The 27,404-nt window shown below is 46.0% G+C and overlaps 2 protein-coding genes across 3 annotated transcripts in view; one reads left to right on the top strand and one right to left on the bottom strand.

Moving 5' to 3' along the window:
* Positions 1-16,323, top strand: part of PHYKPL (5-phosphohydroxy-L-lysine phospho-lyase) — a 27,255-nt gene extending 10,932 nt beyond the window's left edge. Inside the window, exons 4-13 of the mRNA XM_036752065.1 lie at positions 1,351-1,425; positions 2,363-2,450; positions 2,806-2,922; positions 3,185-3,267; positions 4,237-4,462; positions 10,149-10,303; positions 10,945-11,034; positions 13,223-13,353; positions 14,302-14,380; positions 15,498-16,323. Coding sequence (XP_036607960.1) covers positions 1,351-1,425; positions 2,363-2,450; positions 2,806-2,922; positions 3,185-3,267; positions 4,237-4,462; positions 10,149-10,303; positions 10,945-11,034; positions 13,223-13,353; positions 14,302-14,351 — 1,015 coding nt within the window. The 3' untranslated portion in view covers positions 14,352-14,380; positions 15,498-16,323. The remainder of the gene's footprint in view (positions 1-1,350; positions 1,426-2,362; positions 2,451-2,805; positions 2,923-3,184; positions 3,268-4,236; positions 4,463-10,148; positions 10,304-10,944; positions 11,035-13,222; positions 13,354-14,301; positions 14,381-15,497) is intronic.
* On the bottom strand, positions 16,188-27,404 carry HNRNPAB (heterogeneous nuclear ribonucleoprotein A/B). 2 transcript variants are annotated; one of them, XM_036752066.1, is made up of 8 exons: positions 27,237-27,404; positions 26,807-27,103; positions 25,006-25,174; positions 23,055-23,213; positions 21,678-21,809; positions 19,215-19,368; positions 16,911-17,063; positions 16,188-16,827 (listed from the first exon to the last, which is right to left on the bottom strand). In XM_036752066.1, the coding sequence occupies exons 2-8, from the start codon at positions 27,076-27,078 to the stop codon at positions 16,754-16,756; spliced, it is 1,113 nt and encodes a 370-aa protein (XP_036607961.1). In that variant the 5' UTR covers positions 27,079-27,103; positions 27,237-27,404; the 3' UTR covers positions 16,188-16,753. The 2 variants fall into 2 exon arrangements, with proteins under 2 accessions (XP_036607961.1, XP_036607962.1); XM_036752067.1 differs by lacking the exon at positions 16,911-17,063.

The following is a 27,404-nucleotide window of genomic DNA, read 5'->3' as shown; positions in this document are numbered from 1 at the left end:
GAGAGGTTACTGAGAGATGGAGAAAAGGGGAGAATCTGGAAGTGGCAATGGGGAGAAAGGAGTATTCCAACAAGATCTCCTGCCTCCACCCATGAGTCAAGGAGAATGAATGAAGGTGTAGTTAATACTTGTAAGGGTGTTCAGTCAGGCTGTGTCATCAGGGGACAATCAGGTTTCAGTAAAAGCTAGTGGACAGAAAGAGTGAGAGGAACAGATTTAAGATGAAGGGAAGTTGATTGCCTATGGAACAGGCATTTCAGAGGGCACAGAGGAAGGACTGAGATTAAGTTAAAACTTTGAGGTAGGAGGATCGTGGTGAATGGGAATGAGGAATCAGGTAGTGGGAGGTGGGCTTTGGATGATGACCTAGAGTTCAGTCACTGAGATGTGAAAGGTGGGACCAGGTGTGAGAATGTTCATCATTAGGTAGAGGAGGACAAGCCCAGGAGGAGGTGGAAGACAGAAGTCAGAGGCAGGGTTGCTCATCTTTTATTGGACTGGAGGGTCTCCACATCCCATTTGGGAGATCAGGCTGGAGCAGGGAGGCAGAAGCTGTCTTGGATGGCACAGTTGCTTTGGGGGAGGTGAGACATGTCTGGCCTGGCTCCTAGCAGCCTTTCCTCAGGGGACACACTGTGCTAGCGCCTGGGTCTGAGATCTCACCTGAGGAGGCTGGCTATGAGGCAGCAGTAGGAAGTGATAGACTCCCTGTATACTGAAAATCCTTTGGGACAGATGGAAGGCCCAGCCTGGTCCTAGCAGCCTTTTATCAAGTGACACACTGTGCCCAGCAGATGAAATGATTTGATATAGCCTTTTTCCTTTTTTTTTTAACAGTTCTCTGACATACTTCTCAAATATTACATACTCTAATTATCTCTGTTTATATCTTACCTCTCTATTAGACTGTGAATTCCTTGAAGGTAGGGACTGAGTCTTATCTAAACTTGTTCTGCTCCAGGTCTAGCTAATACTAGGCTCACTGTAAATGCTGGAGGCATCAGCTGGTTAGTAGCACTTCTCTGGGGCTGCCCAAGAGAACCTAGAACCACAGGAAGCCCCTGCAAGGGGCTGCTTCTCCAGGAGGCCTTCCCTGCTCCTCCAGTCTAGTGCTTTCCCTCTCAATGATTTCCTATCTATCCCCGATATAGCTTGTTTCACCCATTTGCTTGTGGTCTCCCCCATTAGACTGCGAGCAACTTGAGGGCAGGAGCTGTCTTTTGACTTTTTTTGTGTCCCCAGCATTTAGCACAGTACATAATAAATGTTTATTGTGGAGCACAAGCTCCACAATGAAAGGAAGCCTAGCTGCTGGTCAGCAATCTGAGTGGTTGTCACCATCCGTTGTAGGTCTGAAGCCAATGACCTGGCCCTGAGGCTGGCTCGTCAGTACACTGGACATCGAGATGTGGTGGTAGTAGACCAGTAAGTGTACCAGGTTCTTCTCAAAAGGTCTCCTAGGAACCCCTGTGAGCTTCAGTTTCCCCAAGCGGTAGTTCTATTCACAGGTTCTCAAAAGGTCTCTTAGGAACCCCTGTGAGCTTTGGTTTTCCCAAAGGAGATAATTATATCCACAGGTTCTACCTCCCAGGGCCATTTACTTGTGTGACCTTGGGTGAGTCACTCTGGGCCTTGGTTTCCTCATTTGAAAAATGAGAATTTGGATTTAGAGGACTTTCCAATTCTAGAGCATACATATGACCTCAAGTGCTATGGAAATAAATTATTATTGTTAGCACTGTTGAAGTAAGACATGGGCTGGGGATGGTTCTTAGGAGTAGAGGGTGGGGACAGTTTTGCATCGATTTCAGATGCCTCAGACCAGGAAAGTCTAAGTAAGGCAGAAAAGAGGAGGGCATCAGGACCAGTGGGTGACAGGAACAAGGCCCGAGGGTCCCCTATTCCTAGAGAATAATCATCCCACATCCACTTTCATCTGTGGCTCCCCTGGAATTGGGAAGGGAAGAACACAGAGGAACCTCCAGGGAGGTAACGATTCCTCTGATATATACAGCCATCCCACTGCATTGGTAGTATAGAAATAGCCTCATGAGGTAAGGAATCCCCACTTTACAAATGCAGAAACTGAGCCTCAGACAGAAGTCACACAGCTCAGGAAGTGTCAGAGCCCAGGTTCCTCACTGGGTCTCCTGATGCAAGGCTCAGGCTCTTTTCTGGAGACTTCGTGAGCCAGCTAAGGAGCGCCAGGTCCAGAAGGATGCTGCCAAGCCTGGGGAGTCAGCGAGGGTAGCCATACCCAGGAGTTAGAGTTGTCTGTTTGGCTCATACTGAGGGGTGTCCCCGGGGAGCTGGGCAGGGCCTACAGCTCCAAGGAACGACTGGTCCCTCCTTCTCTCCTCAGTGCTTACCATGGGCACCTGAGCTCTCTAATTGACATAAGCCCTTACAAGTTCCGGAGTCTGGAAGGACAGCCAGAGTGGGTACACGTGGTATGTATCCCTGACCCAGGGTCCTTGTGATGATATTAGTAATAGCTCAGAGATGCATCAGGGCCTACTAGATGGAGGGCAGGCCCCTGAGTCACAAAGCCCTAGGTTCAGGTTTCTCCTCTGGCACATACTGGATGTGTGCTCCAGAGTAAGTCTCTTAATTTCCCAATGCCTCAAAGCAGCTCTCTAAGACGGCAAGTCACAAAGAAGGTGCCAGTGTGCACAGGGAGAGGGAATTTCCCCAGCTGGAATTCCCAACACTAATGAAGTCTGGACCTGTCCCTCCCTCCACTCAAAAGTTCATCCTCAGATAGCCCTATAAGGTTTACATGCATTATAGCATTTCTATGCATAGGTCCCTCTCCCAGATACCTACCGAGGGCCCTACCGGGAAGACCACCCAGAGCCAGCCAATGCATATGCAGCAGAAGTGAAGCAGGTGATTGACAGTGCCCAGGAGAAGGGCAGGAAGGTAATGGCTTTGGTACCGTGCTTACTAAGGACGTGGGGCTGTGGGTGCCTCCCGGGGCTCTGCGTGAGAGCGTGGTGGGAAGACTGCCAGGACCTGGCCACAGGCAGAAAGCTCACCGGGAGATCCCAGCCCGGCAGGACTCTTCCTCCCCTTCCCCAGCACAGAGCCCAAGGCAAGCTGTGCCCTCTGAGCTCCTTCGAGGGAAAGTCCTGCCTTGGCTGTTAACATAGCCGCAGCCTAGCATCGCTCTCTCCGTCCACAGATAGCGGCCTTTTTTATCGAGTCTTTGCCCAGCGTGGGAGGCCAGATCATTCCCCCGGCTGGCTATTTCCAGAAGGCAGCAGAGTAAGTAGGTCACAGAAGAATTACAGTGGGAGGCGGATGAGAGCATCTGTGCCTCGCTGAGGGTATCAAATGTGAGAAGTCTTAGGCCCTCAGTCCTTATTCTTGATCACCAGCCTAGGCCAGGACCGTCTGCCAAAAACTCTTAAGTAATGTCTCAGGAAAGCAGTGGTGTACTATGGGTGCAGAATGAGGTATACATTGTCAGACGTGGCCAGTGCTTTTACTCTTTTGACTTGACCACTGATCTGTTTTAAAAGGGATGGTTCTAGAGGTGGAGGGGGCAGGGCGGTGACAGCATAGCCACACAAAACAAAAAGCATCAATAAAACATTTAGATAAAAACTATTTTAAAAAATTTCAATCTCCAGAGATGGAAGGAATCTTAGAAACCTCCTACCCCTGGCCCTCCTCAGGGCCTGGCCCAGGGAAATCATAGGACTGGGTGGAAGAAAGGACCTTCTCTAGAAATTCCTGCCATTTAACAGATGGACAAAGTAAGGCCTTGGAAGAAGGAGCAATTCAACCAAGGTCACAGGTAGTAAAATAGCACAGTCAAGATTTGAACGAGGATCCTTGGATGCTTACAAAGGAACATGGTAGAATGGAAACCATTCTGGATTTAGTCTTGTTTCACATTTGACCTCTGTTGCCTAGAATGAGTCACTTTGCTTCCCTGTTCCTCAGTTTCCTCATCTGTAAATGAGGACAAGATGTGTACAGTGGACAAGACCTCTAAGGTCCCTCCTAAACCTGCTATATCCATGGTCCTGTGGGGACTCCAAATCTGAATCTTTCCACCATGACAGTGACTCCTTGAGATAGGGGTGATGTGACTTGTCCAAGGTCACATAGCATTTCTGTGGCCCAGAGGACCCAAATGGAGTCTTTTCCCAGGGTTCTCACATTACCACATTCTCCAAGTGGGCAGAGGGGAAGCACCACCTCACCCTCCACCTTGCTTTTCTGCAGACACATCCGAAGGGCTGGAGGTGTTTTTGTGGCTGACGAGATTCAAGTTGGCTTTGGCCGAGTGGGCAAGCACTTCTGGGCCTTCCAGCTGCAGGGGGAGGACTTTGTCCCCGACATCGTCACCATGGGCAAGCCCATCGGTAATGGCCACCCCCTCGCCTGTGTGGCCACAACCCGGGACATCGCTGGAGCCTTTGCAGGCACTGGCGTTGAGTATTTCAACACGGTAAGGAAATCCCCAGGGGTCCACACCCTACCTCTGGGCCCTGGTTCTGGTGTTTCTCAGTGCTCTATCCACCCTAAGCCCAGGCTCAACTGGGAGGACAGAAGGGGGCCAGGGATTCTCTGGCTCAGCTCCAAGGACACCAGGCAGAGGAAGCATTTCTAGTGTATGGGGATCAGAAATTTTTTTCCCAGTAATAAGACACATGATCAGCAAATCATCTGTGTGTGGGCTTCAGGCATTCTTGAGGACATTATTACCATGCATGATGATAACTTCCATCTCTAGAGCGCATTAAGGTTACAAAATGCTTTCCTCTTGATGACCATTGGTGGTGGGCACAGGTATGATTATCTACATTTCATAGATGAGAAAGAAGGCAGAATAGGGTAGTGGCCAGAGCATCAGGAAGATCAGGGTTCAAGCCCCACTTCTGACATATCCTGGCTCTGTGACCCCAGGCAGATCACTTAACCTCTCAGTGAAGACTAATTTGTAGAGTAAATAAATGTTGCTCTACAGGTGAGGAGGTTTCTTCACTAGACCTTCCCTACAATGGTGAAGTACAGGTCTGTTTTAAAAATTAGATGAAGAAATCACAGCCCCAAAAGGAGCAGGGCTGGCTGTGCCCATGTCAAAGGTGGGACTGGAGCACAGGTGTCTTCTGACTAAAATGCCTTCGTTCTTTCTACTGTGTCACATCTTTGCAGACCTGTTAGCATGAAACCAGCCAGCACTCCCTTACCTAGGCGTGGCAGTAGGCTGGTCCCTGGAGACCTCTACCAGCTCCTGTGTGCTAGCTCATCAGATAAAAACCACCTCTGCTAATAGTCCAGCAACACTCTGGTGTCAGGTGGGCCCCACGTGGCCCATGGGTGGCCTGCATGTGAGATGCCTGAGCCCTGCTGGGACAGAACTCTGTCTGGTCTAGGAAAAGAAGAAACCCAGCTTCTGAAACCCCACCTCTGATGATTACTGCCTGTGTGAGGTTGGGTAAGTTCCCCAACCTCCCTGGGCCCTGCTTTCTTCTCCTGAAAAAGGAGAAGCTTGGCTTAAGTGGTCCCCTCCCAGCCCTAGTACTGTGAGCCTAGGATTGGGCCAGCAAATGCCCAGCACTTAGTTTAGTGGGAGACCCATGTACAGCACTCTGGGAGAGCTGAGCAGCTGTACAAGACAGAGTTCTTGCTTTTAAGGAGTTCACCTGGGGAATCTTAATCAGTAGTCCATGTAAAGTTGCCCCCCCTTTCACCAGGCCATACAAGAGTGAATAGCCCAAAGCCTGGGCCAGACAATAAAAGCCACAGGAGTTCAGCGGAGGGAGCAGTCACTGTAGTCATTATGTTCTGTCTTATACTGTAGTTATTCCTGTATTTATCTTATCCCCTTTCACGTCCTCAGAGCTGTGAGGGCAGCAACTATGTCCTTTCTATCTCTGCATCTCTCCCAGACACTAGGACACCCCTGGCACATGGGAGACTCTGCGGCCCACGGTGACCTGGGAAAGGTTTCTGGAGGAGGAAAGGCAGTGACTTGGGCCTTGAAGTGCTCCCAATTTAGAATTCAGTGACAGGGAAAGGGCATGGCATGTCCCAACAAAAATAGAAAGCTCCAGTAAGAAGCCTCAGACGCTTCCTACCTGTGTGACCCTGGGCAAATCATTTAACCTGTTTGTTTTAATCCACCGGAGAAGAAAATGGCAAACCACTCCAGTATCACTTGCCAAGAAAACCCCATGGATAGTATTGACGTACCATGGTCCGTCGGGTCACGAAGAGTTGGACATGACCCCGAGCGACTCAACAAAAAGGAACCTAGTTTGTAGAGACTGAGTGTCCATGAAGCTAGCTGCTCAGAAATAAAGCTGAAAAGGAAGTTAAGGACCATATTATATTGTTAAGAGGACTTTGAACCCAAGGCTAAGGAATGTAGACTCTGCAGGTATAGGGGAGAGCCACTGAAGGTATGTGGCCAGGAGAATGACATTTTAGAGCTGAACAAGCTAGTCCAGGGATCAGCCTACAAGGGCCTGATCTGGCCTGCCTGCCACCTTTCTTAGTATGACCTGGAGCTAGGAGTGGTTTTTATAGTTTGAAGTACAATAAATATTTTAAAAGATAAAAACCACTCTTAGCTCACAGGCAGCAGGCGGGTGTGGCTGTAGTTTGCCAGCTCCTGAGCAACTCCAACCCTTTAACATAGCTGCAGAGGATCACAGATTGAAAGTTGGGGGGAACCTTGGAATTGAAGACCCTTCATTTTGCAGCTAAGGAAATTAGGTGACTTACCTGTGCTCACAGCCTGTAAATGTCGAGGTGGAATCTGAAACGAAATTTTTTGACTGCCAGGTCAAGTATTTTCTCCACTATGGCCTCCATGCGACCTCTCCTCAAATCTAGGAAGGGGATGGGCTCCACCACCCCCCCACCCCCGGGCCCATGGGTATTACATGATTTACCTACAACCATATTTTTAATTAGTAGTAGAACCCAGACCTAGGTTAGCACTCCGACCTCCAGACTCCCTCCCTGCCCAGTACTCTCTACTGTCCCGTATCTCACAGCAAATTCCTTAGAAGGATTAATTTGTCAGTGTTTGTAGCATCAGTTGGAAGCAGGAGGCTATTTGGGTAGTTGGTGATCATGGGAACAGAGAGGAAAGAATGGATAACTGATATATCATGAAGAAAGAACCAGTAGTGACTGTACTTGGTGACTCTGAAGTTCTGAGCTTGTTCACAAAGGATGACAGACAGGAGGAATAGGGAGGTGAGGGAGGAGGTGGTTTCCAGGCATGTTTAGCTCCATTTTCAATGTTAAATTTTTCTGGGTTAGCGGTATACATCATGGAGTCATCCCCTGTGGAGGCTCGGGAGCTGTGGACCGGACAAGCTCTCCAAGGACAGAAATGTAGGTGAGAGGAGGCAAAGATCATAATCATAAAGGCTTCAAATACCAACTAGTCCAACCTCCTCATTTTACAGATAAGGAAACTGAGGCCAAAGAATGGGAGTTTTTGCCTAAGGCAGCGAAGTCGAATTTGCACTCCCCATCCAGATTTAGTCCACCTGGCACTACGCCTCAGCTGCTTGGATACCTGGGATTTACCCTGAAAACAGCCTTACAAGGAAGGCTTGTGTAGCTCAACTTTGGAAAATGACTGCACACACTGTGGCAAACAGCTGAAACACCGTGGGGTGTTACGAAACAATGGCTATGAGGAATAAGGAAAATCAGGGGAAGCCTTATATGAACTGGGACAAAGCAAAAAGTGAGCGGAACCACAACAGGGTCACAAAGGAAAACAGCATCCAGAGGTATCAGAGTTCTGATCTGTGCCAGGACTAATTGTGACTTCGTGGCATTGTAGGTAAAGTAGGGCTCCCTCCTCTTACCAGAGGTGGTGGACTACAGGTGCAGAACGAGGCATACATTGTTAGACATGGACAGTGTGTTGATTTATTTGGTTTAGCCTCATTTGTTGTGAGGGTATTCCGTGTGGGGAGAGGAAGAGGAGGGAGCTATTTGGTGACAGCCGTATTTTTAAAATCGTTATCAATAAAATATTTAGTTTAAAAGGAATAAAAAAAGACCCGATCCATCTACAAGTGTCCTCTGCTTTTCCTAGAAGGGCTGGTGACAGGGATTAAGTAATTGAGCCCCTGCTCATGCCCCAAGCCCAGCATTAAATCAAGCTTTGCAGCAGGTAGAGAAGGAAGATAGGAAATAGCTCCCGCCTTCATGGAGACAGTGGTTAGATCAGACTGCCTCGTATTCCACAACCAGAGGATGATTAAGTGCTCCATGGAGTGGTACAGACCCTAATCTGATACTAATGAGGTCAGGAAATCTCGCCAAGGAGGTAGCCTAGAATCTGGAGGAGGCTTCAGGGTGTGGGTGGACATTTAAGACCTGGTGAGCTCAGATGGATGGGAAGACGGGGGAACAGGACCAACACAAGCAGCACACTGGAAGAAGCACATGGAATATGGGCTCTACCAAAAGAAATGTTAGAGATTCTACAAAGGAGAAAACAGACTCAGCAGGAGTTTCAGAAGTTTGCGGAAAGTCACACAGGTTCACACCAAGGTTCAAGACACTGACCAAGGTCCCCCTCAGCAGTGGACGTGAGAGGGTGAGGGGAGATCAATTCTCCAGGGCCTGAAGTAGGGTAGCACTAGTAGTTGAATGGGAACTGTGACACAAAGCATCAAAATATCTCACATTTATGTAGTGCCAACGTCTATATATAGCACTTTAAGGTTTACAAAGCAATTCACTTTTTTTTTTCCAACTGATCTTCACAGCCGTCCTGTGAGGTAGGTGCTATTATTTATCCCCATTTTACAGCTGAGAAAATGGAGGCTGAGAGAGGGTGAAGTGCCTTGCCCAGGATCAAACAGCCAGTAATGTCTGGGATAGTCTTCGGACCAAAGTCTTGCTTCTATTCCAAAAAAAGGGGTGTCTGGGGATGAGTCTGGCTGCATTTTTGGAGGCAGTCAACCAGCTGGGAGGAGGCAAGGGCTTGGACCAGGGTAGCAGAAATGGGAATGGAGGGATTGGGGTGGATTCCAGGGCATCCCAAACAACAAAACAGCAGGTGTTGGTGACGGACTGAAGAGACCAACCTACCTTTCAATCAATCAACCAATATTTATTAAGCGCCTACTATATGCCAGGTGCTATGCTGAGCTCTGGGGAATACAAATCTAAAGAATGTGAACAGTCCCTACTCACAATGAGCTTCCACTCTAATGGGGAGACAAGTACATATAGAAATATATGCAGCACAAACATAAAAGTGAATACAAATCAATACAAAATAGTTAAATACAAGGTAGCTTGGGAGGGAGGGCACTAGTAGTTGGGGAATCGAGAAGGGCTTCATGCAGGTGGTGGTGTTTGAGTTGACATTTGAAGGTGGAAGATAAGGAGGAAGTTAATTCCAGACGTGGGTGGCATGAAGATGGGGACGGAGGATCACGTCTGAGGAACAGCAGGAAGGTCAGTCTGACGTTCAGTGAGGCTGGATGGGTGGGCTGGGGCCAGGTTATGAAAGGGTGTTTAAGAGAGGAGTTTATATTTTATCCTAGAGGCAATGGGAAGTCAGCGGAGGTGATCTGAGTCACACTGAGTCACTGTTCTCACTTAAAGAAGCAGTCGTGTAGGAAGTTATCCAAGCAGAAAGGGGATGAGGACGGGCACTAAGGTTAGCTATGTGAATGGAGAGGAGTCAGATTGAGAGAGGTCATAGAAACCGATGACAAGGTCTGGAAAGGGATTGATTGGTTTTGTAGGTGCGAGGGAAGGGCGGGACGTCGAGGCTCATGCCAAGGTTACAAACCCAGGCCGCTGAAAGGACGATGGTGCCTTAGACAAGGAAGTTTGGAAGAGGGAGAGCTGGGAGGAGGTGGAAAAGACAGTGAGTTGTTTTGGACATGCTAAGCTTGAGGTGTCTCCCGGACATCCAGTATGGAATGTCCGGTGGGAAAGTGGTTTCTGACATTATCTCCTGTTTGCCTCTTACTGGAACCCTATTTTAATTTAAAAAGGGCAGACTCATTTTTTCTGCAAATACCTTTCACACTCCCTGCCAGTGAACCCCATCTCCAAGTTATCCCCTGCATTTAACACCCTCCCTTTTCCTTGTTGGCTATCTGCCCTGATTGCTGTTCCTCATCTCTTGGACTCAGTTTGCGGGAAGTCCTGTTTCCTGTGCAGTGGGTCTGGCAGTCTTGGACATCCTAGAAAAGGAGCACCTCCAGGCCCATGCTGCCCAAGTGGGAGACTTCCTCATGGGGCTGCTGAACCAGCAGAAGGCCAAGCATCCCATCATTGGTGATGTCAGGTCAGTTTGATGGTATGTCCCTCAAGCCTGGTCTTGGCCACGCTTTTGGAGTGCAGGACCTTCTCCATAGCCCCAACCCCCGACCCCTGAGCAGAGCACACAAAGGCTGGGTCACCCAGTTACCTAATCTTCATATCACAGAACTGCCCTCCTGTCCCTTCTGTGAAACCTGCTCACTTTCTTCTGATGGTCTTACCTATCTGAGTTCCCTTTCTACCACCAGATCTAGATGATGGAAAGGTTCCCTGGTTCCTTGCCACTGGGCCTGATGTTAGTTATTATAACTATTATTGTGAGCTTCCTCATTTCTTGGGAGGCAGACTTGGGCAAGCCAGGGGAGTCTTTCTGCCATCCCTGAGGAGTCATAATTGCAGCGTTCTAGAGCTCATGGATCTGGGTTCAAATCCTGCCAGATGCGTTACCTTAGGATGGAGCTTCAATTTCCTCACTTGTAAAACAGGGAGTAGCCTAGATAGTCTCTGAGGTCTTCTACAGCTCTAGGTCCATGATCCTATGTACTACAGGGCTTAAAGACTTCATCCAATACTTTTCAAGAGAGGTGAACTGAATTCCATACTATGTCTCGCAACAAGGAAGAGGGGAGCCAGGTATTCCAGTGAAGTAAAATGCTTTTTTTCCAGGGGTGTTGGATTATTCATTGGTGTGGACCTGATCAAAGACGAAGCAACAAGGACACCAGCAACAGAGGAAGCTGACTATTTGGTTTCTAGGTACGTAGATTGCTTTTTTTTTTTTTCCTTCCCCTTTAAAACATCTTACTGATTCTGCACTCTTGTTCCCCAAAAGAGAAAATGGAACTCCTTCCCTTCTTTGAAGAAGTGAAGGAACTATGGGTGGGGCACATCACACGTCACTCAATCTGTTGGTTAGGTTTGCTGACCTTTCCCACCTCGTTTATATTCTCCTTACAAGGGATAGTTCTCTGGATAAGGATGACTTAGAAATGAGGTGGTATAAAAGCAAAAATAAAAATTTAAAAATATCTTTCTACACCCAAGCTAGCACCCATGGGGTCCCTCTGTCAAAGCTAAAAGGGCCCTTCTCTCTCCCTCAGCTCCCAGACTGTTGCCTCTGCAGGAAATTCGAGATATGAAGAGTTTGGAGGGCAAGAGAAGGGAGCATATTAAGAAAGAATCTGGTGTTTAAAAAGCAAAAGGCATAAATAAAAGTAATTTGAGGACCAGGGAAAAATTCAGTATGTGTGTACTATGGCGAAGGGGTTAAGGTGGGGGGCCCCACAGAAAGAACAAGACAAGTCAGGGCCAGCACCTGAGGGCCATCATGAACTGCTGTTCCAGGGAGCTCCTTCTGAGCTTGCCCCTGGTCAGGAGTACACAAACCCTGGGGAGACTGGGACTAGGGTTAGTTGGTTTTCAATGGGCAGTTTTTCATCCCATACCTGAACTGGGATCCAACTGAATGTTCAGAATCAACTGACCAATCAACCGACAAGCATTTATTAAGTACCTACCATAGGCTAGATTCTGGGGATACAAAGACAAGTAAGAAACAGACCCTGCCCTCAAGGAGCTTACACGCTAATAGGAGAGATTACACCAACATAAATAAGAATACACAGAATATAAACATAAGGGAGGCAACCCTCTCAGTGCTCCTAAAACTAACTCTCGCTCTCCAAAAATACTTTTTCCCTGGCCCCAGGAGTTCGGAATGGACAAATATCTTTCAAGTTATTGGTAATAATGTATAGCACGATCAATTCCCTCTTCTCAGAAGCCTACCTCACTCACACCCCAAAGCCATCTGGTAAACATTTCCAGCCTAAAAGGCGGGGAGGGCAGGGGCGGAGTTTTACCTGATTTTTTATTTTATTGGTGCTGGTTGTTTCCACTGAGGCATTTCCTCTCCCAGTGTAGATTTGGGGGGGGGGGGGTGCACGGAGGTTTAAATGATTTGTTTAGGGTCACACAGCCAAGGTGTGTGACAGATGGGACTCCGAGGCTGGCTCTGTCAACTAACTGCACCGGGCTGCTTTACTTAGCTCTTGGGAATTCTTCAACTTCCATTTGGAGCCTCCTCAGCCTTAGGAAGTAGCATGGTACAGGAGAAAGAGCGATGAGTAATTCCTTGGAATAAGAGGATATGGGTTCAAATCCCAGTTCTGCTACTTATTCCCTGCATAGGTCACTTCAGCTCCCTGGGCTGAATGGGAAGGTTGGTCTAGGCCTCTCAGGTCCTTTCCAGCTCTAGCTATAATTCCATAAATAGACTCCTATCTGCAGGAGCTAGAAATATCCAGACAACCCTACCTGGATCAATGAAGATCTTTCTTGCCCTGCACTCATTTACCCTTGACAAAATAAGATGGCTCCCACATGATGGCCGGATCTCAAAACTTAAAACCGCCCTCATTCCAGGGGAGCTGACCCTTCCCCCAAAGTACTTCAGTTTTTGTGGATTTGGGGGAGGGGGCCCATGAAATCTGGCCAAACATTTAGAACCCAAGTTGTGCCACTGTGATGTAATCTTGAAACAAACCCCTAGCTGTGAATTAGGCTGGTGAGGTGTTAGACATAATCTCTAGAGCTTCCTTCCCATAGAATTACCCATTGCCGGGATCTGACTGAACCCTGAGACGCTGGATATTTGGTAGCATGAGCATGGGACTAGGACAAACTCCTCCCTTCTTCATCTTCCCTACCAGGCAAGGGAACAGAAGAAGAGCAAAAGACAAACACTCTGCCCAGTACTGGCATGGGTTCAGCATAGACCATATGGGAAGCTGACATATGAAATGTTCTCTGTAGCCTTTGCCCTCATTTCAAAACCTGGGTGGTATGAGAAGAGGAGACTGATGCCTTTGTGCCACCCAAATATCTTCCCAAAAGAGAAACAAAACGTCAACAGATTGCCTTCTCAGAAATTTTTTTCTTCCAGGTTAAAAGATGCCTGTATTTTGTTGAGCACTGATGGACCCGGAAGAAATGTCCTGAAATTTAAGCCTCCAATGTGCTTCAACATGGACAATGCCAGAATAGTTGTGAACAAACTTGACACAATTTTAACAGGTGAGATTTGGGCCAGTACAGCTAAGTCACCACACTTGGTGGTTAACTCAGTATTAATGAAATTGGAGAACCTGAAAACAAAACCTCATTTTGCATGACTTGATTTCCAGGCAAGCAAACTATGCTGGCAGCAGTATCCTCAATTTTGAAACTCAACTACTGCAAGGCATAATGGTTGAGTTCTCAGGGGACAGGCTAATCCTGCTGCCTGGGAGGTGGGGGACACACAAGGAGTTTTTGTGGACTTTAGGTCTAATATCACTTCTGCCTTGGTAAGAAGGTTAAAGGAAACCCATTGTCTCTGGCTCCTGAAATCTCTAGTGGAAGACCTAGATTTATCTTGATATGCCAAGATAGCTTTGCATCTTTAGTTCTTGCACCTCTAGTTCTTTCCCCAAGTGAATTCTAATTCCATCTAAAATTCAGCTTGTCTGTGTTGGACATCAAATTGTGATGAAGCTTACATAGTTGGGAAAACTTGCAGTGCAGTGCATGGAGTCTGGAAGACCCAGATCAGCTATGGTCTCAAGACATTAGCTGTGTGACCCTGGGGGCAAGTCACTTAACTTCCTCAGTTTCTTCATCTGTAAAATGGGGTTGCTAGCACCTATATTAGGTTCAAATGAGGTATTTGTGTTTTGCAAACTTTAAAGCACTATGTAAATGCTAGTGGCTATTATGCCACTGGCAAGTAGAGATTACTGTGGGACAGAAGCCACTAGATCTAGTGGAAAACATCCCCAGACCAACCCTATTGGTCATGGGTGTAATTACAGGGTCAGTCTGCCTGTTTCCTGGGCTATCTCGTGTAACTCCCAAACCCCCACTTAAATGGTTCATTTTGTCATTTACCCACTTCCTTTCTTACTCCCCACCATCCCCAACCACTTTTAACTTGAAAGCTTAACCAGTTCTGCCATGTTAGCTGACCTTGTTCTGCATCCCCAGAGATGGAGGAGAAGAGGAGAAGCTGTGAAACCCTTCAATGTCCCCAATGACCTGGTTAGGTCTTCCCTGGGAAGCCTGGGTGAGTGTGGTGGTTTTGAGACAGGTCTGTGGCTTCATCCTGGTAGATCATTTACTGAGGCCCCTCACTGCACTTTAGATCAGACTTCACAATTCCAAAATGCCTTTTAACCCACACCAAAGAGCTGACGAGAGGCACCACCAAGGGCTACTATTTTGTCTTAAGGTCAGGGATCTGTGTCCTACACCCACTTGAAAATGCCTTGCCTAGCAGTCAAATGAGATCTGTCATCCCAGAGTTTTTAAACTTTCTTGAAGTACTAAATCTGAGCAACGTCTGGATGGAGTTCCTACCACCCCACATGGAAATACTCATTTGGGCCCCACTGTTGTCTTCCTTGCCTGTGAGGACTCACTGGTTATAGGAGCTGGGTGTGTTTGTGTGTGTGTGTTGGGGCAGGGGAGAAGTGAGGGAGATGCACAAATGTCCCACATACATGAATGAAACACTGGGAAGTTAGGGTTCCAATGATCTTCATCTAAAGCCTAGGAACAGAAATCAAAGTGGCTCTTTTGCCAAAACTGGGCAGGGTGTTGTATCAATGTGTTATGACTCAGTGGAGACCAGCAGTGCCCTGTGGTCATCCTGAGTCAAAGACCTGGACTTTTGTCCCAACCAAGACTGGATCAAATCCTGAAGCAGCAGTTTCTGCTGTTTTCATGAAAATAGGAAAATCTGTGGAATTTAAGAGCAGTAGAGGACTGTGGATTAGAGATCATTTAGTCCAACCCCCTAATTTTATAGATAACATGCAGATTCTCCAGAACCCTCCCCAAGGTGCTATATTGACCCTAGGCCAATGGCAACCTTCCTTCTGGCTGGCTTTCTCTTCTTTCAACCCTGAACTATATTATCTACAACTACAGAGATAAATCACTGTCCCTCCAACTTCAGAAAGCTTCTGGCTGTTCTAGGGATGGTTTCACTTGATGAAGGAGCTGAGATGTATTAATGTTTTCATTAAAAGAAACTATTCTAGTTTGAAGAGCTTGCCAAGTAGAGTGAGTGATAAAAGTTTGTTCACTAGTCCAAATAAAGGGAACAAGTGAAATTTCATTACTGGCCAATCATTTGAAAGCCACCTTTTTGCCCTGACCCTGTCCCTTTTTACTTTTAGGTTCAAAAAGGATATTCTGAAAGGTGAAAGAGGGAGCCCTGCCAGCCCGTCCCAAGATAAAAAGAAACTTAAAACTCAACCCATTCACAATTTACCTTGTAACATGGATTGGACCTATTAAAACCAAAGTGTTTGTTGCCATACGCTGGAAGGCAAGGGGGCCAATGAGACCTATACTTCCGAATCCTCCCCCCGCCCCCCACATTTTTAGGTATGTATAACCACACTGCTCTATTACTGTTATTAAAGTCAGACACTGGGTCAAAGTGGTCAGAAAACACAGGGAAGATGAATTCCTAAATATAACAATGGTTTCTACCATTTGCCTTAGGGCAAATGACTCAACTTTGCTCTGGTCTCACTAAGCTTGAAGACCTAAATGTCTTCTTCAATGGAATGTTTTGAAAACGTCCAAATTTGCTTCAACGATTAAAAACTACCATGAAATGCCTACATTTTTCTTTTAACTTAAAAAAAAATTAAAACATGTCAAACATTTTACACTTAACCTTTTACCCCAAAATGACTTGCCTTAAGGACAGCTGGCTGTAGCGGGAGACTATCCCTGAGATAGACTCCCAAATGCCCCCAAAATGAGCTGGCTGGGGTGTGGGTCAGATGGCAGGGAGATCTGTCTATAGTCTTTCAAAAGCTGGAAGATTAAGAAATGGCACACTAGCTGGTTTGGGGTGTGTTTTTTGTTAATTTTTTATTTCAAAAGCTAGGATAGCTTCAATATCCATGTCATGGTAATCAGGACACATGTAAAATACCTTACAATACATTAGATTCCCAAAAGGTACCAAAAAGTACAGTAAAATTAACACTTCCATTGCCGGAAATGTATGACACAAACAATATAAAATAAAAAGGTGAAAAAAAGGAGGCATTTTCATCTGTACAACCAGAGCATTGCAGAGGCCATGCTCAAGCCAAGAGGCTGAGCCGGACTTTAAGCAGACCCTCAAAATCATTGCTGTTTAACCTATTAATAAATTCATTCATTAATATCTTGCTTAAGACTGGCATTTACACACCACACACTGTCTAAGACAACTAGAGATCTGTAAATATTCAACATGAAAGACATTTTCCAAGGGGGAATTTTAAATAAGATGCACATTGAACAGGCCATAGAAAGTTTGCAAAGTTAAATTTGGTACATAATTTTAATGTCCACCTAGAGCATTTCCGTATAAAACGTGTGCAGTCCCTCTGAACACTGAGCATGCCGCTGCATACCGCACAGGACTGCCTCAATATGGCTTATAGTTATTCTGATGACCACCACCACGCCTTGGAGTCTTTCCATAATTTGTACTGCCCTGACCTACAAAGAAAACATTACAGATTGATTAAAGAAGCCCGGCACAGGACACTCGCTCGCTCTACCCCACACTGGTCTTTACTTACTATAGTCGTAGCCTGGTCCATAGCCGTAATAGCCATAAGGGGAGTAGTCGTAGCCGCCGTAACCGCCATAGCCTTGCTGATAGCCATAGCCCTGGTTGCCATATCCCTGATTCCAATAGTTGCCATAACCTTGATTCCAATTTTGACTTTGAGCTGCAGAGGAAGCAAGGCCCAGGGTTCTGTTTAGCCCATGTAAAGAGGGAAGCTAAAAAGGGACCAAGGCGTACTAACCTGCCTGCAGCACCATGCCCAACAGAGGGGTTCCTGCAACCTCTCCATACAGGCTTTTTCAACCCAAAACTGTACTTGCATTAAGAGTACCAGCATCACACTGATCCTGCTTAAGAATCAGTAACACCTATGGAAGATAGGTAGGTATGTATGCCTGAGACCGTCCAGATGGGTGACTAACATCAGTAAAGCAGACAGCGGACACTGTCCCCAATTAATTATCAATTTAGGAAGTCTTAACATATCAGATCCTACTAACAAATGAAGGCAGCATGGTACGGTCCAAAAAAGAAGGCTGGCTTACGTCTGAGTCCCAAGCCTGCTTGTTAACAAGGAGGATCAGACTGGAACGCCGTGTCCAGCTTTAGCCTGCTCAAAGCCTAAAAGGGATGAAGAAAGCTAGAATGTCTACCTCAAGAATCTGACCTGTCAGCGCAATCTCTCCATCAACGCAGACCACAATCCTCTCTATAATGGTCTTCAAGAGTTGCTGTGACCAAAAATTTCACTCATCCCAAAAGCTAACCTAGGCGATGAATCTCTCCATTCTTAGATGTGCTGGTCCTCAGACAAACGTACAGTACACATGGTGGGCTCCAAAACTGCAGTCTTACAGCTTAGTCAAAGCTGCCAGTTTAAATTTTTTTTGGCATCACCTCAAAGATCCCAGATTCACCTCTAACACCATGATGCGGTATTAGAGGACTTTAAATGGTGTTACACGGTTTGGGAATAGACCTACAAATCAGGACTCTCAGGCTACCAGGAACTTAGAGATGATCTAATAGAGCTCCCTCATTAAGGAGGAAGCAGGTTCCAAAAGAGGGAAAGGGACTTGCCCATGGTCAAAAGAACCCCTATCTTGATTTTAAATCCACTCTACTACGGCTCTTGAACTTTTAATTCCCTGAATCCTAATCCCCATACTACGCTATAGAATTTCCTTGCTTTTGAGAGGGGGCTAGGTAATTGATAGTTTCCTTTATTCCTTACATTTTTTAAAGGATCTAGCACCATAGTATACTTATGAGGTTAGTCAGAAGACAAACCTAACCCAGAGTCAGGAAGCTATAGAGTAATAAAGCAGCATTAATGATGTCAAAGCCAAAATCAAGGAAAGCAGCTGACACTGGCTACTGCCTCTACAATTTAGTGTGGGCCCAAGTTTTATAAAATTATACCATAGGAAACCAGTTTAAGAGAAACAAAAGGCTAAATGTCCATTTAATAATGACATTCAAATAACAGAGGATGCTGACTAGCTGTCCTCAGTGGAGCTGTAAAGCAAACAAGAACTATAGCTCGTTAACTTCAGCATGGCGGGTGTTGGACAGGAAACACATCAAGGCAAAAAAGTCCCACCTCCTCTATGAAAGATGGACAGGAATCAGGTAAGTGGAGAAGCCATTTTAGGCAAGGGGAAAGAGCCTTAGCACCAGTAAGAAAGTAGGAAAAGCCATGAGGTACAAACTGTAAACAGATCCTCAATCCTAGCTATTCCTGCATGACCTTGGGCAAATCACTTTCTTCTCTGGACCTGTCTCATCTGTTATCACGGGGCAAGACTGAATAATCTTTAAGATTCCTTTTCCAAGTATCCCTGCAGTGCCTTGTCCATGGTAGATGCTTCGCATCAGTGGTAAATTGTCTTAAGTGAAAAAGGGGAGTTGCAGCATAATGGCCCCTTTTCTAATTTTTTTGAGCAAGTTCTTCCCCTATTCTCCTCTCTTCCCCCTTAACCCATACCTTCAATGACTGAATCTTACTATGGCTCCAGTAAGATGGCCCCCATCATCAGACTGGACACATAGCTGACATGCCATCATCCTTTCCCCTGCCCCCCACCAAGATCCTCATGGTTCTTCATCTTGCATGAAATAGGGCAAAAATCCAGAACTTGAGGCATCAACCATGAACTAAAAAAAAGCCTCATGCCAAAAATTGAAAACCAGAGGCAGGGAGGGCCATCATCTTACTCCAGGATTTTGCCATGGCCTCAGCTACAGCTCTAATGGAAACTCCAGAGAAAGTTGCTTTACTAGGAAGTCTGAGTGGCATCCATATCTCACTCACCTCCCCCTCCACTGCCTCCGCTGCCACCACTCCCGCTGCCGCCTCCACCACCTCCAGATCCTCGATTCCCTCGGCTCCGGCCTCCTCGGCTGCCCCCAGAGCTGTACTGCTGCTGCTGGTACACTTCTTTAGGCTGGGCCACCTTGATCTCACACTGAAAGGAAAAGGAAAACACCCATCAAGCTCTGAACCGGTGAGCATTTGCATTTTTTTTCTCCAGTAGGCAACAACTAAATGTGACCCTATCAAATGAGCTACCTCTGATGGTGAATGTCTTGTCTAAAGAACTCAAGTAGTCTATTGATAATTCCATAGATATGGCCAAAAGCTTTTGGATCAATGCAAAAGCAATCAGAGGGCCTTTCTGATTCTCTGTAAATGAGGGCCAGGGCATATGTATGTGCAAGGTCAAACTAGCTCAGTTTAGCAGGACCTTAAAGAAGACCCCCTCTCCCAAGTCTAGAGCACAAGATCAAAAGCAAAGCTGTTGTTTCTTAGGGGCAGCAGGTGTATTGTGTGACTTCTCTGTGCAGAAAAATTATTAGGTCTCCAAGAGAAGGACCAGCTCATTGACAGTGGGCTACAGTCACTCGAGAAGGCTTCTCAGGAGGGTTGAACATTAGTTGTGAGGGGTATTCCAGAGATCTGCACAGATCGAGCCAGGGGGCCAAGAAGTCGTCCAAGGGATTCCTTATCAACAAAGCCCAGCTGGACTCTGTTAACACACCTGGTTTTAATACTGCAAGGCTGCTAAGCGCCTTCTATAGAACTCAGGATTGACATCACCCCTGATATATGGCAAAAATTACACTGGGCCATACATACCTACCTACCTACCCAAGTGCTCACAGCAACATTTTTGTGTTGACAAAAAGCTGGAAACAAAATGGTTGCCCACTGATTAAGGTATGGCTGAATAAACTAGTATGTGAACGCAATGGAATTACTGTAGCTTAAGAAATGAATGAGAAACTCAATGAGAAACATGGAAGTGTGAAATGATTCAGAACAAATAAGTCAAGAACCAAGAGAATACAATGACCACAACAACATAAATGGAAACAACACATTCTCAAGATTCACATTAAATGGCTTCAGAGGACTAATGGTAAGATACCTCTTCCTCCCCTAGATAGCAAGGAGAAAAGGTGTGGAAAGTTATATACATGGTCAGAAGCCATCAACTCTGATGGGTCTCAAGCATGTCATCCTAATAGGAATCTAGGTCTTGACATGTCTTCCAGAGTAAGACGTGGGCCATTAAGCAAGAGGCAGGTACCTGCCTCAAGTTTCTGTTGGGCAAAGAACTCCAGACCTAAAGGACTCACCTAATATCCAGGTTAAAGTTAAGAACATTTATCATTCAGCTTAACTCTGTCACTAACTCACTTTGGGGCCTGAATGAGTAATCTCACCCACTCTAAGGCTCAAGTTTCTCATCTGAAAAATGAGGGGCTCAAATTAGCACCAAAGATCTCCTCTGCCCCCAAAAAACTGTTCGGGGAGCTATTTTCCTTTTCCTTCAAACTCAACAGTAGCGGCCAGAGTTTAATAGCACTGAGAGGCTCTGCTCCTCTTCTTGAGACTCTTAACAAAAGCCTTGGGAAATAGGATAGAATAAACAATCTCAACATACCAGTTGGAATGATTTCCAAGGTTTCTTCCTGCTCTAAAATTCTATACTGGTGAGACTGACTCATTAACTGATAATCATTTAATAGTAGGGAATGTCACTGATTGCTGGTCACACCCCCTGTCTAGACCCTCACCTAAATCATGATTGCTTCTACCATTCTCTCCTACTGCACACTTCAGGCAATCTAACATTAAAAATAACCATTCAAGGATTCCTGGGCCCAACCAACCTAACCAGCCTTGCCTCCCAGTTCTTCAACACTCATTATTCACTTGGATAATACCACATTTAATTCTTGCCTCTAGACTCTTGTTCAGATGATGCAAAAGTATAGACTACCCTCATTTCTAAGGAATATCAATTCAAACCCATCTCTGCAAATAAATCTTCCCCTAGCCCATGCTGTATTTTTCCCTCTCTTTTTTTTGGGGGGGGGGGGGGCAGGAGAATGAGAGGTTTGATAACCATAGTCTTAACACATGAAACAGAACCATGTACATCTTTTCTCCCCAAAGACTTTAAGCTGCTAGAAGAGTCATGAGAAAACAAGTGCTTTAGGGACTAACTTCACATCACCCAATACACACCTAGGAGGTGCTCAGCAAACACTAGAAGGATAAGCCCTTATCTACTGCCTTTCCTTGAGAGTTTGAAAGCCTTAATTGGCAAGTGGGAAATCTATCAAGTAGCCAGTCGTTGGAAGTGACAGAACACCAGAGCCTTTTAAGTACTAAGGCAAACATTAATGACTAGATGGAGGCAAGTCTAGAATAGCAGCAATACCCTAGGAGAAAAGAAATAATCCTCTATAAATCCACATTTCTTACTTTGCTTCCACCGACATTATGAAATTTCTTTTCTAAAATCTTCTTAACAGGGTCTTCTTCTTTAAAGGTGATGAATACAAATCCTCTTCTTTTGTTTGTCTTTGGATCCATTGGAAGTTCGATAGATTCAATCTGGAAACATGGCACATAAGAACTCAAAATTAATTCCTTGGATGTAAAGTCTGAGCCTGACACTTAGCAAGTTACTTAAATTTAAGGTCTTACGTACAAAAACACCCTTAGTATAAAATCTAGAAAAGATTCTATAATATAACTTTGGTTTTAAAGAAAAACAATGTGTTATTTTTTAAATGTGTTTATTTGGCTTCATTTTATTCAACATGTTTATAAAGGACTTGGATGAAAACAAAGCTGGAAAAGTTCATCAAATGTAGCTATGATCCAGTGAGGTAATTACTGTACCATGAGGACACAATCAGAATTTAATTGAATATGGGTAACATGCAATTGATTTTTAAGTAAACAATGGAAAAGATGTGGCTAGACAGCAGTGCATGTGAAAGAGAGTATGTTTTATTAATAAAAATAGCATTTAGAGTGTTGGACCTATTTATTGTCCTCTTCTCTGGCTCAGCCCGCACCTGGATTATAATATTCTACTCAGGACAAATTTTAGGAATGACATTTCCAATACGCTAGAGTGTGTATCACACCCAGGGAAGAATGACCAGTATGCTGAGGGGATTCATCATGCTATATAGGTAAGATGAAGGAGATGAGGGTCTTTAATATGAAGACTGGAGAAGAGGACAAGGATTAGGGTTGTAAGGATGGGGAGAACAAAATTGTCTTCAAAAGGGACTGAAAGGCTGTCATATCAAAGAGGACTCATCAGCCTATTTGTTCTTAGTTATCATATTCTTTGAGACCAAAACAAAACAAATGGTGGAAATTGCAGGGGCAGATTTCAGCACACAATTTTATAGTTGGCAATGCCCTTTAACTCACAACAGCATTGAATACCCCCATTTTACAGATGAGGAAAAATTGGTCCCTGAGAGACTAAGTCAATCAATCATATCAGAGTCAGATATGACTATGTTCAGAGTAAATATCAGAGCCAACACTCGAACCCAGGTCTCATAGCTAGTTCTAAGTCTAGGGATCTTTCCAACATACTTTGATACTTCCAAATTATTAATAAAGTTCTCCAGAAGTATAATGGGCTGCCTTATACGCAATCAATTTCCCAGCATTAAAGTTCAAGCAGGAAGCTACTGTAGGAGCCCATTTCTGAAATGTTATATAGAGAAGATAACCAGGTAGTTGGACTAGCCTTCTGGCTGAGACTAATAATAAATAGCCCCTTTCCCCCTACCTGGATATGAGTGTAGAGTTATTCTGTTAGATACACACCTCTCCAAAGTCTCCAAAGTATTCCCGGATTTTATCTTCTGTAGCTTCTGGATTAAGTCCTCCAACAAAGATCTTCTTCACAGGATCTTTCTTCATGGCCATAGCCTTTTTGGGATCAATTACTCGTCCATCCAATCTGTGTTCTTTCTGATCCAAAACCTGAAAATATTTGAGAAGAAAATTTAAGTTCCTGGAAGGTCCATAACTAATTCCCCCAGAAGTTCCTGGCCCAGCTCCACAAAGAATCATCATCCACCTTTCATAATCAAGTATAAGGTGGTGTGTAGACTACAGAAGTATGAGTACATCCAGGAGAAAACTTCTATCACCCCGAGCTCTCTCTCAACAATAGACCCTGACTCCTATTTTACTAAGATTAAGAGCCCTCCTTCTAGCCCAAGCTAACTTCTGGTGAGCCCTTGATCCTTTCCCCTCTAGTATGAAGACTCTTAAGTTCCAATCATCTCTCCCTGAGCCCCTCCCCAACTAAAAACATTGTCTTAGTTCTTGCTTCCACTTTCCTATTCATTCTCCCTGAACCATCCCTCCAATCCTGTCATTTAACTTGTCCTCAAAAACTTTGCTAAAACTTACTCTGTAAGATCAAATTCTCTTCTCAGCCTTCCTACTTCTCTAGCTTTTTGAAGACCATGACATTTGAACACCGCTTCTCTACCCTCATCTACTCCCATGGCTTTAATTATCATCTGTGTAGAATGTAAGCTCCTTGAGGGGAAGGATTTAAATTCACTGCTCCTAGCCCACTGGAATCAACTCATCAAGTGCCCAGAAAGTTCTTTTCCAAAAGAAGAGGATGGCCATAAACAAAGACTTAAGAACATCTATCTTTGTACAGGCTGTATTTCCAAGCAGCAGATAAGCTAGCTAATTCAGAACAAGGACTGTTTTATATCTTTGTATTCTGCTCTCCACCTTCCCAACCCCACACAGTGGTCTGCATATAGTAGGTACCCGAAGTGTGTTGAGTTCAATTGAGAATGAATATTTGTGTGTGTAGAGTGAAATGGCTTGGCAATCAGTTCTGGTTCCAGGGTCTGTAATTACCTGTAGTACCTCAAGCAACTGTCTGTCCCCACCCCACCCCCACCCCCACCTCCAGTCAATTTTCCTCATATGGAACAGGGGAGAAGAGGGAACAAAGTCAATAGTAGATGGTCTTTAAATCCTCTTCCAGTTGTCATTTTTGCTTCTATAACTGGGCTTTATCCTCTAAGCAATGGAAAAGTCTTAATCCCCCATACTCTAGCATTCAAGGTCTCCTATAACCTGACCCCCACCCTACCTTCCTTTCTAGTCTTATTCAGCAGCATTTTCCCCAGTAAAGGCTCTTCATTTTAGTCACCCTCATCACCTCAGGTCTCTTCTTACCACCTCAAAATATGTTGTTCATTACCTTCTCTTCTCAGTCTTTCATTTGTTCAACTATAAATTTAGGAGTATCTACTAAGGGCACAAACCCGTACTCTTCCCCACAAGAAGTCTATAACATAACAGGAAGGATGAAACAAGTACCCAATAACTATAATAGAAATTAGGACAAAAGTGCTTAAAAAGCCACAAGACCTATTCCTTAAGAGTAACTTTGGCATATCTTTTCCAGTGTCATTCAGCTGTTCAACAATGCTTATTCAGGACCCAGTTGAGTACTCTGTGCTCCAGCCTCCCTCCCTTAAACTCCTGCAATGTTAAGTATCTTTTGGGTTGGTAATCACACACACACTCTCTCTCTCTCTCTCTCTCTCTCTCTCTCTCTCTCTCTCTCTCTCTCTCTCTCTCTCACACTCTCACACACACTCGGCAGGGGTCTGACTGATGCTTCTTTGTAACCTCCCTCCCCAAAGCAGTAGTTAACAATGACTAACAAATAGGTGTTTGATGTTTGAATAAATGAGTTTATGGTTACATTTATTTTGTATAATATATTTCTTACCTTATCAACACTTGCAGATTCTTTAAACAGGATAAACCCAAAACCTCTTGATCTTCCTGTATTAGGATCCATCTTTATTGTGCAATCAACTACCTCACCAAACTTGGTGAAATAGTCTTTCAAGTCTTTTTTGCTTGTGTCCCAACTGAGGCCACCTACAAACATTTTCCTGAAATTGCATGAAGGGAGAAGGAAGTATTAGAATAGCCCATTTAAAATGAAATGAAAATGAGATAAGCTCCAAGTTCAGTTTGGAGAACAGTCTAGGATGCTGAATGACACTCCAAACAAGAAATGGATTATGTAGTAGACAACAAAAACTTTTCACTGCTCTAAAGAAAATAACTACCCATCCCATGGAAAAGAAACCAAGCTCTCTATTCTTGAAATGTTACTACTCAACCTCCAACTCCATCAAAAAAAATCTTCAGAACTACAAGAGAGCAGCAAAAGTAAAAAATAAAACTCTTTTCCCTTCTCTTTAATAAATACCTCCAGGAGTTTGAATGGAGAGAAATAACCAAATAAATAGAGAAGAACCTAAGAGTAGGAAGGGAAAAGGTTTTGTAAGCTGCCTCTAAATAACAGGAAGAATTCAGAGCTGACTGCTTCTAATCACACCTAGAAAAGGAAAGACCATAAATGCAACAATTACCAAAGCCATCACTTTTCTGATAACTTAGTATTAGATCCCTATTCCAGATATTAAAAAAAAAAGGGCAAAGCCCACAAAGACCCTTCCCCCAAGATCACTGAAAAACTCAAAAGTGCTTGTTCCAGCAGATTTTCTCAGTGGAAAGCAGCACTAGACACTGAAATTGTAAAAAATACACCCAAGGTCAATCAGAAGGAGCTAAGTCACTCTCTTCTCTTTCATTCGATTTAACAAACGTACTAGAAGGCTTTGGGTTATCATCCATCCAAATTTGGAGTGCTAATATGGCACATAAAAAGCTTTAACAAAGAGGGATTTCATATGGGACAAATCAAAACTCTAAAAAACCCAAGCCCACTTGGTTTCAAGGCCCGATTTTAGCACGGTGCTTGGCACTTAATACTTTTCCATTCAATCACTCTGAAATGCATCTTCCATACTATGCTCAGCCCCAATCCTTTCGTGGAAACCTTGAGAAAAGTCTAGTCAAGCAGCCACGCCGAGCAGGCCAGACCAATGAAACAACTAAGTCTTCCTTCCCACTCTCTGCTAGCCAAAAGAGGAAATTCTCACAGAGAGACCTCGGGGCACCTCCAATATTCATCTGAGGCATTATTGAAGCCTCCCAGTAACCAAAGCAGTCTCTGCCAAGCAAATTTAGGAGGCGAGCAAAGTTAAAGTTTTTCTAACTGAAGGCAGTGACTGCAGGCTCCCGCCAAGTCCCTAAGTGCCAAGGACCAGCTCGTCAGGCTCCAGCCATAGCCACCGCAGCAGCCCCACCACAATGGGGGGCTTCGGCCTCCAGGGCCCAAAGAACGTCAGAGGCGGGCGGCAAGGCCGAGCAGGAAGAGAGAGGGGCCTTTTCCTTTGGCACAAATTAGATCTCCCGCCCCTCCCCCCAACCACATGGCGCCAACAAAAGGCAGCCCCAGAACAAAGGAGGAGCCGCCGCCACCGCCGAGGGGCCGGCCCGGCCCGCGCATTGTCCGCCCCGCCCGCGCGCCCACACCTCCCCCCAGCCGGGCCCGGGGCCGCGAGGGCCCCCCCAGAGCAGGTGGGGGAGGGGCGCAGGCGAGGTGGGGGGGGAGGGGCGAGCCGAGCAGAGAGGGGGGGGGGAGAAAGAGGAGCCGCCGCGTCTGTCCTTACCCTGCATCCTCCTCGTTCTTGCTGGCGTTGATCTGGTCTCCTTCGGCCCCGTTCTGGCTCCCGGCTGGGGCCGCAGGAGGCGCCGCCACCGGGGCCGCCGCCCCGGACCCACTCCCGCTCCCGGTCGCGGTCCCAGTTCCGCTCGCGGTCGCGGTCCCGGTCCCGGTCCCGCTCGCGGCCTCACTCGGAGGCTCCCCATCGGGGGCGGCTTCATGGCCGTTCTCAGTCGCGGCCGTTTCCATCAGCTGCTGCTCCTCCGCCGCTTCAGACATGGTGGCCCCGGCGGCGGGGAAAGGCCTGCAAGAGCAAGCAGGACAATGAACTCAGTCAGGCCCGGCGACGAGGGACGCGGGTCCTGGCGCGGCGGTGATGGCGCCCCGCACCCCCTCCCCCTAAGCGCGGCCCGGCCGGATCCCCGCCCGTAACTCACCTCGCCGCCCAGTGACGTTACGGGCCTCGGGCCGGCCCGGGGAAAGCGGCCTCGGCCTCCGCCGCGGCGCAGACGCCGGCCCCTCGCTCCAATTCCCGGCAGGCGGCGGCGCAGAGCTCCCGCTCCTCCCACCCTCCTCCACCCGGCCCCTGTGCTGTTCGGCCGCCT

Source organism: Trichosurus vulpecula, chromosome 3, assembly GCF_011100635.1.
Source record: "Trichosurus vulpecula isolate mTriVul1 chromosome 3, mTriVul1.pri, whole genome shotgun sequence".
Lineage (NCBI taxonomy): Eukaryota > Metazoa > Chordata > Mammalia > Diprotodontia > Phalangeridae > Trichosurus > Trichosurus vulpecula.
Note: the sequence above shows the minus strand (reverse complement) of the source record. Positions and strands in the feature narration are given on the sequence as shown.

What these genes read in the sequence shown, in the direction of transcription:
- HNRNPAB (XM_036752066.1), bottom strand. Translation starts at nt 27,078, where the DNA reads ATGTCTGAAGCGGCGGAGGAGCAGCAGCTGATGGAAACGGCCGCGACT. An exon ending in ATAATGTCGGTGGAAGCAAA is followed by an intron (nt 19,369 to 21,677) that starts GTAAGAAATGTG and finishes TTTTCCTTTCAG; the next exon opens with TGTGAGATCAAGGTGGCCCA. An exon ending in CGGAGGCAGTGGAGGGGGAG is followed by an intron (nt 17,064 to 19,214) that starts GTGAGTGAGATA and finishes CTTCCTCTGCAG; the next exon opens with CTCAAAGTCAAAATTGGAAT.